The 16024-nt window shown below is 30.5% G+C and overlaps 1 protein-coding gene across 1 annotated transcript; it reads right to left on the bottom strand.

Moving 5' to 3' along the window:
- On the bottom strand, positions 1 to 9627 carry LOC145258268 (ubiquinol-cytochrome c reductase complex assembly factor 6-like). The gene is made up of 3 exons (XM_080116302.1): positions 9489 to 9627; positions 7313 to 7541; positions 1 to 183 (listed from the first exon to the last, which is right to left on the bottom strand). Exons 2-3 carry the CDS (start codon positions 7418 to 7420, stop codon positions 97 to 99), a joined length of 195 nt encoding a protein of 64 aa, XP_079972428.1. The 5' UTR covers positions 7421 to 7541; positions 9489 to 9627; the 3' UTR covers positions 1 to 96.
- Positions 9628 to 16024: the final 6397 nt, after the last annotated feature.

The raw sequence follows: 16024 nt of genomic DNA, 5'->3' as shown, positions 1-16024 counted from the left end.
AAAGTTTTTCAAAATATTTTATTTAACCATATTTACAAAGTATCTTTAAATATATTACAAACATTTCTCGCTTTATGATGGCAAACATTCCTCACGTCAGCTGGTTTCTGACTTCAAAGTGGTTTCTGTCTTTGATCCAACATTTTTTCTTTCTTTTTCTTTCTCAATGATTTCATCCAGATCCTGAAATTTAATGAGTTTAATAAATCATTTTTTTTTTTTTATAAAAAAAAACAAACAAATCATTTTTATTTAAATTATTTTCTACAAACTATATGATGTATGTACATGAATTAAAAGTGCTGATTTTGACAAATGTTCTCGAATAGAGATCATATATATATATATACTAGGTTGATTGATAATTTAAAAAAAACAAAAAAAACATAAATAGCAGTGTCAATAAGGAAAATAATTCAAAGACAATGTCAATAACGCTAACACATTTCAAACAAAATTGATTTTATTTTGTGGCTGAAATTATGAGAATAAAAATTGCTTGTGATCAATTCACAAACATAAGCTTTTTCTTAAATACTACTCATCACCATCACCTTAATAAATCCTCCATTTTTTATAATAAAGAACAAGATATATATCCCATCTCACAAAAGTTAGTAAGTCTAAAAAAAAAAAAAATCCATTTTAAGTATTTAGGGGAATTGAGAAAGACAAGTCGGACAACCCACTTTCAATCTATTTTAACAATGAAAATTTTTTTTTCTCTTTTTTTTCCTTTCTTCTTTCTATATTAATTTATACAGTTTTTTTTTCTCAAAGTTTCCACTTTGAGATATTTTGTAAATGATAAGATCACCATCCCAAGCAGTTTCTTTTGAAAATTCAAGCAAAAATAGTGTATAGGCCATAATATATACAGGGATTGGACAAAATAAAAGAAACCCCTTAAAAATCAGCAAAATTTATTTTAATATGTTGTAGCAATTACAGCCCCAATTGGGTATTGATTCAAATTGTGAATTGTTTCCAAAGGAATTTTATCGCATTCTTTAGCTAAAACATCCTCCAGTTTTTTTTAAAGAAGATGTCAGTGGAAATCGATTTCTTACTTGAATCTCCAAAATCGACCATAAAATGTTCAATAATGTTGAGATCTGGAGATTGTGGTGGCCAAATCAGATGCTCAACTTAATTCGAATGCTCTTTGTGCCAATCTTTAATAGTTCTAGCCGTATGAATTGGGGCATTATCATCTTGAAAGATGGCATTCCCCTCCAGAAACAGTTCTTAAACCATAGGATGAACTTGATCACCCAAAATTCCTAAATAGTCTCGAATGTTAATTCTTCCATGAAGAGTAATCATTGGTCCAGTGGATTTCCAAGAAATAGTACTCCAAATTATCACAGAACTCTCGCCATGCTTTACAGTTGGGAAAATGCAGTCTTTCAGCTGTCTCCAAATGTAGACTCGGCTAGTGGTCGGAAATAAGGAAAACAATGATTCATCAGAGAAAATCACATTTTTCCACTGCTCAAGAGATCAATTTTGGAGGTTTTTACACAACTGAAATCACTTTGAAACGTTTGTCGTTGAGAGCAGAGGTTTTTTAATTGCAGCATTTTTGTGGAAACTGGGTCCTATCAATGTTTATTGAGCTCTGCAGTGATTTTAGGAGCTGTAGTCTTGCGATCTTCTTTAACAATCCACTTAAAAGTTGACAGGCTCTTTCAGACATCTTCATCTTTTGACCAGACTTTTGTGTTTCTGAGGACGTTATTGTTTCTCTTATTTTATCCAACCCCTGTATATATAAGACTAGCAAGGGAGGGGGGGGGGGCTTTGCCTGGTCGTAAAATATGCTTAAATGATATTTTAATTTATCCAGATTTCCTATATATTATTATTATAGTCATGATTTCAGAAGTAAAAAAAAATTCAGCTAGAATTGAAACAAAAATCAAAACTAGCATACAAAGCTGATGTTACTACTATGACACGCTGATTAAAAATAAAAATTAAAAATAAACTAAGTTGAATGTACAAAATGCATAATAATATTTTCAATTTTGACCCCTTAAAAACTATTTTTACTGGTTGAAAACCCATAAAAGAACAGTCCATAAAAAATCCAATCATTTGAGGCCCCTAGCACAGCTCTACAATTTTTAGTTTCGGAAGAGATAGAGTTTGAAAATATGGAGACAGAATGATAGGTAGACAGACATATAGCCTTTTCTATATTAGATTACATTATGAAAATTTTGGAGTTAAAATCAGTTTAGTATTACATGTTAATAACACAAACATCACCTTGAACAATACAAGAAACAGAAATATAAAACATCTCTGGTTTAAATATAATGCTATTTTGTAAACACTTTGATTATGGTAGCATATTGACTTATTTTTTCTAAATTTCATGTGTAATACTAAAACTTTCAACTCAATGTTTAATCATGTTAACAAAAAACAACCACATAAAATCATTTTTATCCTTTATGTACAATTTTTTTCAGATTCTGTTTAAGACATGGATCTAATTTTGTTACGATAATGTTTTAATCTCTAAAATTATTGGATGTTTAAGAGCTTTCAAAAGTTTTCGATACATAAGAATTTGCCAGAAAATATTTTTTATTTTTACTACTTCTAAATTTAAAAAGCTCATTAAGTAAGTTAGGCACGGCCAAAACAGGAGGAAGTAAGTATTTTTTGACGGAGTTTCTCTTTAAAAATCTCCCAGAAATCAAGTAATTATCTAATCAATATGAAATTTTCACCAATTTATAATGGTGTACTTTTTTTCCCTCATAATCAATATTATATATATAATGTTTTTCACCGACACCCCCCTTCTTTATTTGTGGTTACAAATATGCTTAAAATAATCAGTCGAAACTGAAAAAAATATGTTGTATTTTAGGGAAAGTGAGGATTGTAGATGAAAAAAAAAAAAAAAAAAAAAAAAAAAAAAACTGTGCACGTATAAAATTTTAAGGTTGAAAATCCAAATTTTGAATGTGTTTAAGTTTTCATCCATTGTTTTGTCGTGTGAAATTTGTTGAATATGTTAATAATTATTATTCTTTCAGATTATCAGGAAAAAATTATATATATATATATATATATATATATATATTCATTATTTTTACGGAAAACGTTCCTTTTTAAATAGGAAATGCTTTGCAAAATAAATACCAAAAACGAAAAAAAAAAAATCAATTAATAACTGCAAATTTTGCTAAAAATACAATAATTTCTTTCAGCAATTTGTCGTTACGTCATATTTCCTCACCTATGGTAGACCATAAAGGCCTACAAAGAGTTGTTCATATCTATAAACAGTTATCTCCCCCTTTTCCTTGACTTAGTTTAAACTTTTGCATCTACCACACTCTCTCGTCCAGAAACACTTGGTCCTGATGGCAAGACAGAGTCAAGACGACCAAGCGTGATGCTAGATGCAGGAGTTGTCTCCAATACATATGGCACCTAGCATTCCCAAAATGGTCATCCATCTGGTACTGGCCAGCCTAATCGTTACTTAAGTTCTGGGGTACAAATATGCATCGCTTATAAAAAAAGAATTAAATCCTTATAAAGTTGAATCTTCACTTAATCATCAAAACCAACATTAAAAATACATATAAATTTACAGGACTAAATGACTATACATTTATTCATGTAAAGACTACCATAGTTTCTTTTGGATTTTTTAATTTCACCACACAAAATCTATAGAGTGAGATAAAAGATGAAATTATTTGAAGTTCAGGTACTTATGTTATAATATTTTTGCATATTCTTATAGCAAATCATCCTAAATCTTATTTAGTAAAAAAAAAAAAAATAAATAAATAAACAATCAATTTAAAAACCTTTTAAAAAATATATAAACGTGTTATCCATCGAGACAAAAATGCCGGTGAATGGTTTTTGTTTTTGTTTTTTTCAATTCAAAATTCTATGAAAAATAGTAGAAAAAGTTTTATATTTTGTTTTTCATATAAAATTCAGGCTTTTATCTTTCTGGAAAAAAAAGTTGCTCAAGAATAATGGATTTTAATAGATTTTAATTTGTTTTAAAAAAAAAACAACAAAAAAAAAAAAACAACTTGGTTTTTCTACCATTTTTTGGCCATGCCGTAATTCATTCTCTTGTTTGTCAACAAGATTAGAATGTCCATGCTTACAAAAAAAAAAAAAAAAAAAAAAAAAAAATCAAAATTTTGTAATAAAATTATTTTTAAACCGAATTTGATTTACGCAAGTTGATTATCTCTATATTAATAAAATAATGTCTTTCCCCTCTGAACTTCTGACACTATAGGAACCCAATGAGGCAATTCTGCACTCACGATTCCAAACTCATATTGCAGCGGGGTTTTTTTTGTGCAATAATACACCCATTTTTTCATCTTTCCATAAAAGTTATACTTCCTCTTCCTTGACTTACTCTCTCACCAATGTAATCTTACCAGAGTAGTAGTTAATATTTTCCCCTCTTTAATTTGAGTCTTTCCACAAGACTCTAAATTACCGGATCTTTTGTTCAAAGTAATACTTAGTTACAAAACGATGGTTCATTATTCCACTTATTTAATGCATTAGTTTCGTACATATTATGTTCGCATAATGCCAGACAATACAAAATGCTCCCTTTCCATTCTTTCAGTAGAATGATGGAATGTTACTTTGACAAACACCCAAGCATTAGAACCAGTTGTTCTTCAATTAACAGAATACTATTTATGAACATGAACAATGCCTTTCTCAGTATCGCTAACACATTATCCGAAACAAAATGTTTACTCACAACATAAAATATATAAGTTATCATTTTCGCAAGTTTTTCCTAATTGTTATGGCTACATTTTATATTAAATCTGTGTGCATTATCTTTGTTGAAGTTAATATATCACAATCTACATGCCTCATAATTATTCCTTTGTTATGGCGAGTAGGTAAACAAACATGTTTATAACTGGTTATCAGCCAGCTGCTTGTGCTTTTTTTGCTTCACTGGCATTTCTTACTTCTTAGTTTTATTTTTCCACATCTTCATTTTCTTAATTGGTAAGTGTCTTCTTCCTTTTACAGCGTCTTCTTTTTCAAATTTTTCTTTGTCATCTTTTTTGCGCATTCTTCTTCATCAGTGTATTCTTTTTCTACATCTTCTTCGTCTTTGCATTATTCTTTTTTTATCTTCTTTCTACATCTTTTTCATCTCATTTTCTTAATTTTTCTCATTTCCTTTTTCTTAAAATTCTTTTTATCTTTTTTTTTTTCTTAGTTTTCTCCTACGTTTTTTTTTTTTTTTTTTTTTTTTCAGCTTCTATGTAAAACTTCTATACAATTATTTATTTAAACCGTAAGGGCCTTGCTACTGATTGATTATAGGGTTTTTCAGAAATATAACGTTCAATTCGACAGTTGAACTGCTTCAATATTCCTTTCAGTTTTTCCTCTAAACATTACAGCGAAACATTAAAAATGTTCAAAACAGATTGCATACATGGATGCATATTATAGGCAAAGTTTACAGATTGCTTAATGACATCACTAGCTTATGCACGTTTAGTAATAACCTAATTGGGAGTTTTCAGAAATATTTTGATATAATAAATGTGATTATTAGTTTCTTTAGAGGACATATACTTTTACAAATTAAGCGGAAATAGACATATTTTCTGGAACAGATTCAGTTCAAATTCTGGATCACCTTCAGGATCTTAGTATTTAACAAAATGAGTACTTAGGCGAATTACGGACCATGCTGAAATAAAAAACATTATTTATTGATCTAGTCTTAACATGGAAGGCAACTAACAATTCGATTTTACTTGAATATATGTAAAATATAGCACGGTCCATATTATGCATACGTACAAAACATGTTGCGATATATTATCGACACCAACGCAGCAAACACTACGTCAGTCATGGTCGCCATTCTCTGACAGTTAATGACAGTGGCGAAGAGTTATCAAGGCAGCAAGTACCCACAAGTAACCACCTGAATTCAGCAATAACTGATGCACCGACAGTCACAGTTGGACAGGCAAATAAACATTTTAAAGCAACACTGTCAGTAACCACCAGCGCCAACAATGACAACCAGTGGATTCCACTAGTTGCCACTGCCAGACAATGCATGAAGCCAGATGCTTTTCTTTTGGCCACTGCCGCTAATGCCTGCAATTTTCTTAAGGAAACAATAACTACCACTAGCAACTGTTGCCATCTGTGTTAATGTTTTTTTTTTAGCTGTTTATCCATAGTCAGTAATTTACATGACTCACATATGATAATGCACTAGATAATCATAGGTATTTTTTGTTTTAGGCTAGTAAATAAATAAAATCAATGTAATTATTAAAGTTAACTTGACACGATAAATAGGCACACTGTTTGTGATCTGGTCTCAATTTTATTAATACAGTTTTAAAAATATATAAATCAAACAATGCTTTTTTTTTTTTTTTTATATATATTATTTCAAAGTCCCAAAGTTTTTAATGTAAAAACGTCTTCGTTAGGGGTGTAATAAAACAAATTTATTTTAGCATTTATCACAGAAAGTAATAGAAATCCATCTTGTTCTTAATGGCACCCATTTAAATATTGAAGTTAGTAGGAAATTACATGCTGACATGCATTTTAAGATGACAAAGTATTGTAATGTTTGAAATTTAAAAGCAGTTAGGATCCAATGCATTTTGTTTTGATAAATATATTTATTTAAAAGCTTTAAAATTTTAAATAAGTGCTTTCAATTTCATATATATATATATATATATATATATATATATATATATATACACACACATACATATATATTTTGCGAATGAGAATTTGCAGCCAAAATATACAATTCACTTTTTTATTAAATTATTACTTCTCTATATTAAATAACTAAATTGTTGTTTAGTTCTCTTCCATTGCAAGAACTTTAACACCAGGGTCAGAAAATGTGATTGAGAAGTCAGCACCCTCGAAGAGGGGCACTTTGACCTGCACAAAGTGCCTGGGCAGCCCTGTTGGCATTCTCCTCAGGTGATTAGCAATAAACTACCCTTCTCAAAGAGAGAAGGCAAAGAACTGTACAGAACTACACTCCCATTGCAAAATCAACAGGGATTAGATCATTGCAGCAATGGTCTAATCTGTTGATTTTTGTGGCCAAGATAAAATCCCTAGCCGAAAGTTTAATTTTTATCATGTACAAGCTTGTTCTAAGCTTTCCCAGTTATTTTATGTATTGAGTAAATTCTAAAATGAAAGAAATGTAAACAAAACAGGCTTACGTTTTAAAACGTAATAAAAAAGAAAAATATAATTCACTCACTTCAAGAGGTCGATATAACAAATGTACTGTTTGTGCTCCTGCCATCATAAAAATCATGGCTACTGAAAGGTGCTTTAAATATGTCGCCCATGACACACCGGCTGGCATTTTTCTAAATAAAAGATGGCTGTTATTGCTAAAGAAAGTTTTAATCACAATTCGTTTGTAGAAGTGACAAGATTTTCTTGCTGTAGGGCTTCAGTGATTTTCCTTTTCTTGTAAACTTTATCTGCATTCAAGATTTAGAAAAAGAAATTATTGGACATTGGAAATAAAAATTTAATTTCATAATTTATTGAATAAAAGAGGATAATTATGATCAAAATTAAATGATGTCCTACTTCCATAGGAAACATCTTAGCCTTTCAGTTGAAAACGTTTATACGTGGGAATATTAAAATTTGTTTATCATTTGAATACTGAAATGCTAAATTTTATTTTTCAAAATGTTCAAGTATTTTATTTGTCTCCTCTCCAGGTTAGACAAGATCAAGTGTGGTTTTGAAAAGCCAGCACACTAGAATTAGCACACTCTAGTCTACAAGAAAATACCTAAGCAATGTGTTAGCATTCTCTTGTAGAGGTGCCTAAGGAGATTAGCAATAAACTAACTTCTTCTCAAAAAGATAAATCCTGACTTAACAGAACCATATTTCAGCTTGATAGCAACACCACTACTGTTGAACTGATGCAGGGCTCTACATTGCAAGTGAAACAGTCACATTTGCGAGTGATTTTTCAAAGTGGCGACTAGAAATAATGAAATGCTTATCTTTTGGCATTTGCATTTCTTTCACTGACAATCTTCCAAAGCTCGTTACTGAGTGAAAAATATCTTTACAATTTTTTTAATAAAACAAAGTTAAATTATTTAAACAATAAAAGTTTAATAGAACCATATACACTTTTTTTTTTTTTTAACAAAAGCTGTTTAAAAAAAAATAAATTAGAATGTTTATACTTTCAAATATCAACATAAAATTTGTATATTTAGAATTACACTTATTAAAAACATACAAAAAAAAATTGGTGTGAATGCACTTACTGATCCATGCTATTTTTTAATCATATTTCCAAGTTTAATCAAAGTTTTATGTTTTTTTATTCAATTGTAAGGTTAAAGTACAAAATAGGTACAAAACACCCCCTCCCCATGTTAAGAATGGCTTTTTATTTCAGCACAGATCAATAAGTGCACTTGTACCAAAAATTTATTATGTACATAACCGTCACAGAACGAAGATGTCATATTCCAAAAATCATGTGGGTTTGGCTAGTAAACAAAAATATTTAGTTGTCAAAGGTCAATTAAAGATAAATTTGTCCCTAGAGCCTTGATATGTCAAAGATAGATCCCCAACTGATAAGAACACACCTATTCAAGCAATGCCAAGCGAGTATAAATGTTCAAGTATTTATTGCTTCATTTTTTTTTTTTTTGATTTCATATTTTATTGAATAAAAAGAGGATAATTATGATCAAAATGAAAGGATGTCATACTTCTTTCATAGAAAATGCCTTCATTTTTACTTTAATGTCCATACGTTGGAATATTAAAAATACTCATTAACTTCTTTAAATTGTAAAAATTAGTGATCTTTGTTTTCACAACACTGACTTCTTGAGAATATCAGATCTTAAAATTTGTCAAAAAAGAAAAAAATGCATAGGCCACGATCAAATTTTGGCCATTTTTGTCATGTGATATGCTACATCTTTAATTAGTTTTACCTTTTCTGAAATTTTTTTCTGGGTATTCAATCCAAATTCATTTGAAATGTAAATTACTTTCTCTTGATAACTCGGCAAATTCCCATCTGGGAACATGCCAGTATCCATAGAACATGAATCATTATCTGTAGAATCCTCAGGATTTCTACTCTAGCACAAAAATAGTAACATTTTAAAACCAACTTGTGACTCAAATAGAATTTATCAGTGTCAAGTAAAAGATGTCGGAACAGATATTCTAACCTGAAATTCTTCTTTCCGAGTGATCTTATTGGCTTTAATAAAATTCCAACTTGTATGCTGATGGAAAACATTATGAACCTTAATTTTTCTGAAATTAAAACATTTTCTAGAAAAAAAATTTAGTAGATGGAAAAATGTGTAATATTATGTCTACAAACTTAAGGATGTATGGTAATTTGGCTGAAACTAAAAGGCACTCACAGAAATTAACTTCTCCTACATGCCAATTGATCATAGAAAATTCCAAAGTTGCACCCAACAGGAAAAACAGAGGCATAAAACGATAAATTCCGAATGTCTGTTTCCCAGGCCAAGCATCCAAAATGGCTTTCACTGACTTACTGTAATGAAACATTCTGTAAAAAAGAAAAAAATAATAAAAAAGTTATTAAAACTTATATTAAAACAACTTATGAAAAATTGTGTCTAAATTTATATTACTGAGCATTTTTTTTTGTTGTCTGTCACTTATAAGCTCCAAAATTACTTGAAAGAATTGTACCAAATTCTGCATGGAAGCACCCTTGACATAAAAATACTGACCAGGTTAATGTAGCTTAATTTCACTGATTTTATGGGAATCAGTGTACAATTGGATTATAGCCATTTGTATACCTGAAATACTCATTGTAAATAATTGAATACAGTATTGTACTTAGTGAAATTAAAGCTACAAATTCAAATATATTATTAAATTGTTCTTAGCACCAATACATAGTTACAGCAAAATAAATTGTTTTGGATTATTAAAATAATTTCCAATGATATTGATAATATTTACCTAATCATTTAATTTTTTTTTTATTATTATTGCTCATGTTTGAATTTATACTTTGAAATCCTTAAATCTATAACGTCATGTGAAAGCTATAATTATTTGGTTAAGGTAACGTTTTAAGCTCTAGTTATAAGAAAGGTTGAATAGGTCAATTGGTAGAACCTGAGACTGAAGATCTGAAGGTTTTGGTCATGGTAACCGTTTTATTTGTTGGGAATTTATTATTTACTATTCAATATTATATTTTCCATTTCTAAAAGTAATTAAAATTTCTTACATTTCAAAATGAGACAATTTCTGCAATGTATTTATTTACGTTTAAAAAGACTGTGTCTGATGGACAAAATCTCTATTTATATAAGGTAGCTGGGGTTTGTACTTCTCAATTTTTGTAAGGCATAAATGAACATAATTTTACCACTTAGTTTTTCAATTTCATAGTCTGCATCATTAACTATTATTATAAAGGCCACCTACAATCATTCCTTCTCAGCACTTTTCAATGATTTCAATGCTTGAGGGCTAAGCAGAAGTCCTACTCCCCCAATGGTACTATTTGTCGAATTTTTCCATGCTGACGCTGATACTAGTGTCTAGCTGTTACCAATTTCATGGTACTTTATGTCCATGTCGTTGTGGAAGAGACGGTGCTCTTGAATACACACAATACTCTTGAATACACACAATATCGATATCGTGTTCTTTGGATGAAGCAACAAGTTCTGATATTTGAGATATGGGTTGAAGTGTCCGTACATTAAAAGTGGATATTTTGATGGTATGTCTACATTTTGCTAGCTTAGGTTTTGGTGCTGTAGTAAACTTATCGATAGCTATGGTCAGTGCCGGCACACCAAGTAGCGACCCTTGGTTACCCATGTGGCGGTCGATGCGGTATGGAATTCTGGTTTGATTTAGAGTCATATTGAATCTTTCGATAACTTGGATAATATCACCTGTGTGAGCTACGTCTACAGGCGGATCGCAGTAATTTCTCAATTAGACTAGTTGAACCTGCTCATTGATCTCTTAATGATTTTTCCGCTCAGCGTCTTTTGTGCCCTGCCATTGACTGATTCTTTAGTTCTTCCGCTGAGGCGCATAACTGTCATGCTGCTCCCCATGACATTACCAGGGCCCATTTATGAGTTCAGGTTTTACATCAGTCTTCCGTTATGAGTGGTCCTACATGATTACCGTAGACTATATCCTCGTTCTGCCACGATTTAGGTTTGATATGAGTGTTTCTTTCATCAGACGGTATAGCTTGTTGAGGCAATCCTATACTGTTGTAACTTCCACACGAGCTATGATGTAAGGTTGACATTTGCGGAGATTCAAATACATTTTATCACCAGGATCGGTATGCTCTTCACAGCAATTTTTGAAGTAATGAAAAAAAATAAATAAATAAAATAGAATAAAATCCTTTACTCACATGAGATTATTCTGTTTAACTGATATAACACAATCGACGTCCAACTAAATTTGAAAATATTTTTTTTTCTGTCTTGACTTTGTACTTCACACCTCTGTTGATATACACAACATGCTAGGCTTGACCCTAAATGAATCCAGAAACAGACGTCATCAATCAGCACACATAACTGATACAGATTACGCAGACGATATTGCTTTGTTTGCGAACAACACTGCTAATACGCAAACACTGTTACGTAAGCTAGAAAAGTCTGCAAATGACATTGGTCTCCACATAAATGCGGATAAGACAAAGTTTATGACTTTCAATGTGAAAGGAGAGATCAGGGCTTTGGTTGGATCAACACTGAAAAAAGTTGCTGAGTTATCTGGGCAGCAACATAGTTTCCACAGAGAGAGATATCAGAATTCGCATCTCAAAAGCATGGACTGCATTGGATGGGCTACATTCAGTATGGACTTCGAGACTGGCTGACAAACTGAAAAGGCAGTTCTTCAGGGCAGTGGTAGAGTCTGTCCTTGTTTATGGTGCTACAACCTGGACACTCACCAAAAGATTGGAAAGAAAACTAGACGACACATACACCCGTATGCTAAGAACAATATTAAATATATCTTGGCAAAATCATCCCACAAAGCAGCAACTTTATGGCAATCTACCTGCCATATCTAATACCATCAGAGAAAGACACCTACGATTTGCCGGTCATTGTCTGAGGAGCAAGCATGAATTGGTGAGTGATGTATTGCTATGGTCTCCACGACATGGACACGCAAGCAGAGGACGCCCTAGATCCACGTACATCCAACAAATAGCACACGACGCCAACTGTGAACCTGAAGATCTGAGGCAACTGATGGAAGACAGGAAATTCCGGAGAGGAAGAGTCACATTGGTCCTGGCAAGGAGCCCGTCATGATGATGATGATGATGATGACAATCATTCCTCTTTGGTAAAAATAGGTATGTCAAACTAATGTTTAGTGTATGGTAAATATAATGAAATTCTTTTTGTGATTACTCAATCATTTTTGGGATTATTTTAAAACAATAAATAAATTAACCTTTCACTTAATTGTATAATTCTTTTTCCTGTTTCATTAATAGTATTTTTTAGGTTATTTTTTTTATTCAAATTACCACACTTAATTGCTAGAAAAGCGGGAAATTTGAGGCTGTAAATTTTATTGTTTAAATTTTATCATTTCATTGGCATAATCACTTCTTTGATTTACACAGACGACATTTGGAGCATCTATGAGTGTATTATAATATTAGCCTTTCAAAAACTTTATAAAAATTATTCTTTGTAAAAATAAATTACTGTTTGACAAATATACCCCTTATCTAGCAACCATCCTGTAATTTTATTGAGTTGTTCTTTTGCGTCATTTTTGCACTATTATTTTGCTTTTTCACGAGGAAATGGAAACTTGCTCAATGTTTAGGCTGGTGTGATCTATTGTTTCTCATGATTAATTTTCATTTGTCACTAAATGGCACTACATTTGTAAGGATTTTCACTTGATTGAATCCTACATTTTCAATTATACACTGTGTTGTGCTGGTTTACATTAAGAGAAAATATGTTTTCTGCCTTAAATTTAGGAAGGTACCAGATGTTAATTAAATTAAAACTAGAAGATAAGACGCTACTCTATCAACTTAATTTTATTGTTAGAAAAGATTCACACTGAATTCATGTACAATTTAATCTGTTTTATGACCTTACAGGCTTATAAAATGTTTCAATGAGTTAGTTTTAATGGTTACTATTATTTTCTCTTCTTTTCAAAATTCATTTATACAAAATATTGCCAGCACGATATACTAACAAAAAAATAAATAAATCGAAATAAGATGTTTCTTGTAACTGCAGTTAAATACTTTTTTGGTAAAAATCTATTATAGCAATCAAGAAAGATAACTCTACTCGATATTGACACCTTGAACCGAGGATTAGTGTTAATGAAAGACATTTTTCTCTAAAAAAAAAAAAAAAAAAAAAAAAAAATGAAAACACTATTTTCAATATGCGTTATCAATTGAGTTATCCTTACCATTGATTTTTACCGGGGGATGGGGGGGGGGGGTAAAAGAAATAAAGTCTTAGCGAGCAATGACATTTCAAGTTAAAATCAGCACTAATAAGAAGTCAATCTTTGATGTGTGTATTTAGAAAAATGTCAACATATAACTATTTTTCTACTTTCTTTCAAAATCATTTTCTCTACAATGAATGACACATTTACACTTTTCTTTAAAACAGCAGTTGAAAACTTGATTTTATGTAAATTTTTGCCTGATTGAATTAGCTCCCTTGATTTACACTTATATTTTTTTCACTTTTGTTCCTATTAATTTATTTGCCTCCCCAGGAGGATAGAGTTAGAAACAAAGTCGGTTTGTAATGTTGGTAAAATCTAGCTACCCATAAAGGGACATTCTGGATTCGAACAAAAACGTAATCTTTGTGGTATCGTAAACTGAACTATCTATGCTAATGTTAAAAGAAAGTTGTCCATGTCCAGCTAAAAAATACAATAAATAAAATATTCTTTTTCACCGTCTTGGACAAAATATAGGCACATTTTTTAGGTGATTCTTTCTAGAGAATTTGAACAAAACCAATGTTTGTCGAATTAAAGTTAGGATTAAAAAAGTAGTTTGGTTTAAATTCTGTAGGACCACCTTTTTTGTAATATTTATTGTTTCAGGGTCACCAGGAAAAGAATTAGTTAGGTGGGTGTCGACATTTAGATTATTTTTTAGTAATGTGTCAACGTTTCTTTTCTCCTCTCAGAAGAGAGATAGAAAGATAGGAGAAAGGGTGAAAGAGAGAGAGAGAGAGAGAGAGAGAGGTAACAAAAGATGTGACAAACACTTTTCACTCTTCGATTTTGTTGTACCTGAGTGAAACCGGATAACCATACTAATCATTGATTAATGGAAAAGAGTGTGTGTCCAGTTAAACATCAAAACTACAAGACAAACATCCGAAAAGTTGGTATATTCGTTTTTGGCACGGGTCTGGATGAATAATATCTAAAATAAAAAATAAAAATTTTAATTATTCATTCTTTGGGGAATCAACTCAGCCAGGTTTCGTCAGGGGAGGTCGTTTTTTCAGCCATTTCCTATGTTACCTATCATGTAAAGAATGAATGACTTACATTATTTTCAATCCATTAAAACAAAAGAGAAGAACGAGCTGGGGAGAGGTAAAAGAAGATGAGGAAGACGTATGTGGAGAAAGAGGAAGGAAAAAGATTAAGAGAGGTAGAGAGATCTACTTTTTTAATATAAATATGTTACAGACATTTTTTTACCCTCTTCTATTTTATTTTTTTTACATGGCTCCGAGCAATGCCTGGTAATCCTGCTAGTTATTACCAAAAGTAAACATGAACTCTCTGGTTTGGATTCAAAATAAAACTTATGAATGATAGGCTATGCTACTCGCAAGTATTTCAGTTTTTTTTTTTTTTGTAAAAAGTTGAAATTACCAACGTTATTAAATTTTTATTGTCAAGCTGTACTGTTTAATGCCAGCAATGGTTTATATTTGGGTTTTAATTGAGTCCAATTGTAAATAATGCAGTTTAGTTACCCTATTGAAATATTTTTTTCTTGCAAGCATATTTTAATTGTCAGAAGATTAAATTGATATTTTGGTTGTTGACGAAGCCCTGTAGGGACCTGCAATGCACACAACAGATTTAACCCCCTCCTATATGTAGCACAATGTAACTAATCTAATTTAATATTACCATCATAACATTTGTACCATTTAAAAGAAACTTCAAATAAACTAGTAATATTTTTTAAACATTTTTTTCAGCATACGAAAGTAATGTAAATGTGAGACTAAAATCATGTTTACATTATCAACACCTTAAAACAACATTCCTATGTATCATTTGGAAAGCATAAATAAATGTGTTTAAAAAATCTAGCAAAAAAAAAAAAAATCAACTAATGGTCAGATTTTTATTAAATTTTCGATAATTACTCATTTTTAAATTAGCTTATATTTTAAAAGCAGTTTTTGTTTAATATCTGAAGGGGGATTTTTTTTAGGTGCCCCCCCCCATATATTTCATGTTACGAAAACTAAACAAAATAAATTTTAAAAATGTCAACATTTTATAAAGCTGAATAGTTTAAATTAAAAGAAAATATTTTTTTTTTATGTATATATAGAAAACCATTATTTATTTTACTTGAAGCTGTAATAAAAATGGGTATAAAAAAAATCAATATTATCTATTTTTTATTTACAACTTGAAGTAAAATAAATAATTGTTTTCTATATAAATATAAAAAAATTTTTTTTCTTTTTTAATTTAAACTATTCAGCTTTATAAAATGTTAATAAGTTAAATTAATTTACGTAGAATAAAACCACACGATGCAACAAAGGATTTTATCGAATTTACTCAGTTCGTTCCGTTTCACTCAATCTTGTTTTTTTTATTACAAGGTCAAGGCTGCGACTTGCTCTACGAAATTGCAAGT

The sequence above is a fragment of the Euprymna scolopes genome, chromosome 1 (genome assembly GCF_053919585.1).
Source record: "Euprymna scolopes isolate OS-2025 chromosome 1, ASM5391958v1, whole genome shotgun sequence".
Lineage (NCBI taxonomy): Eukaryota > Metazoa > Mollusca > Cephalopoda > Sepiida > Sepiolidae > Euprymna > Euprymna scolopes.
Note: the sequence above shows the minus strand (reverse complement) of the source record. Positions and strands in the feature narration are given on the sequence as shown.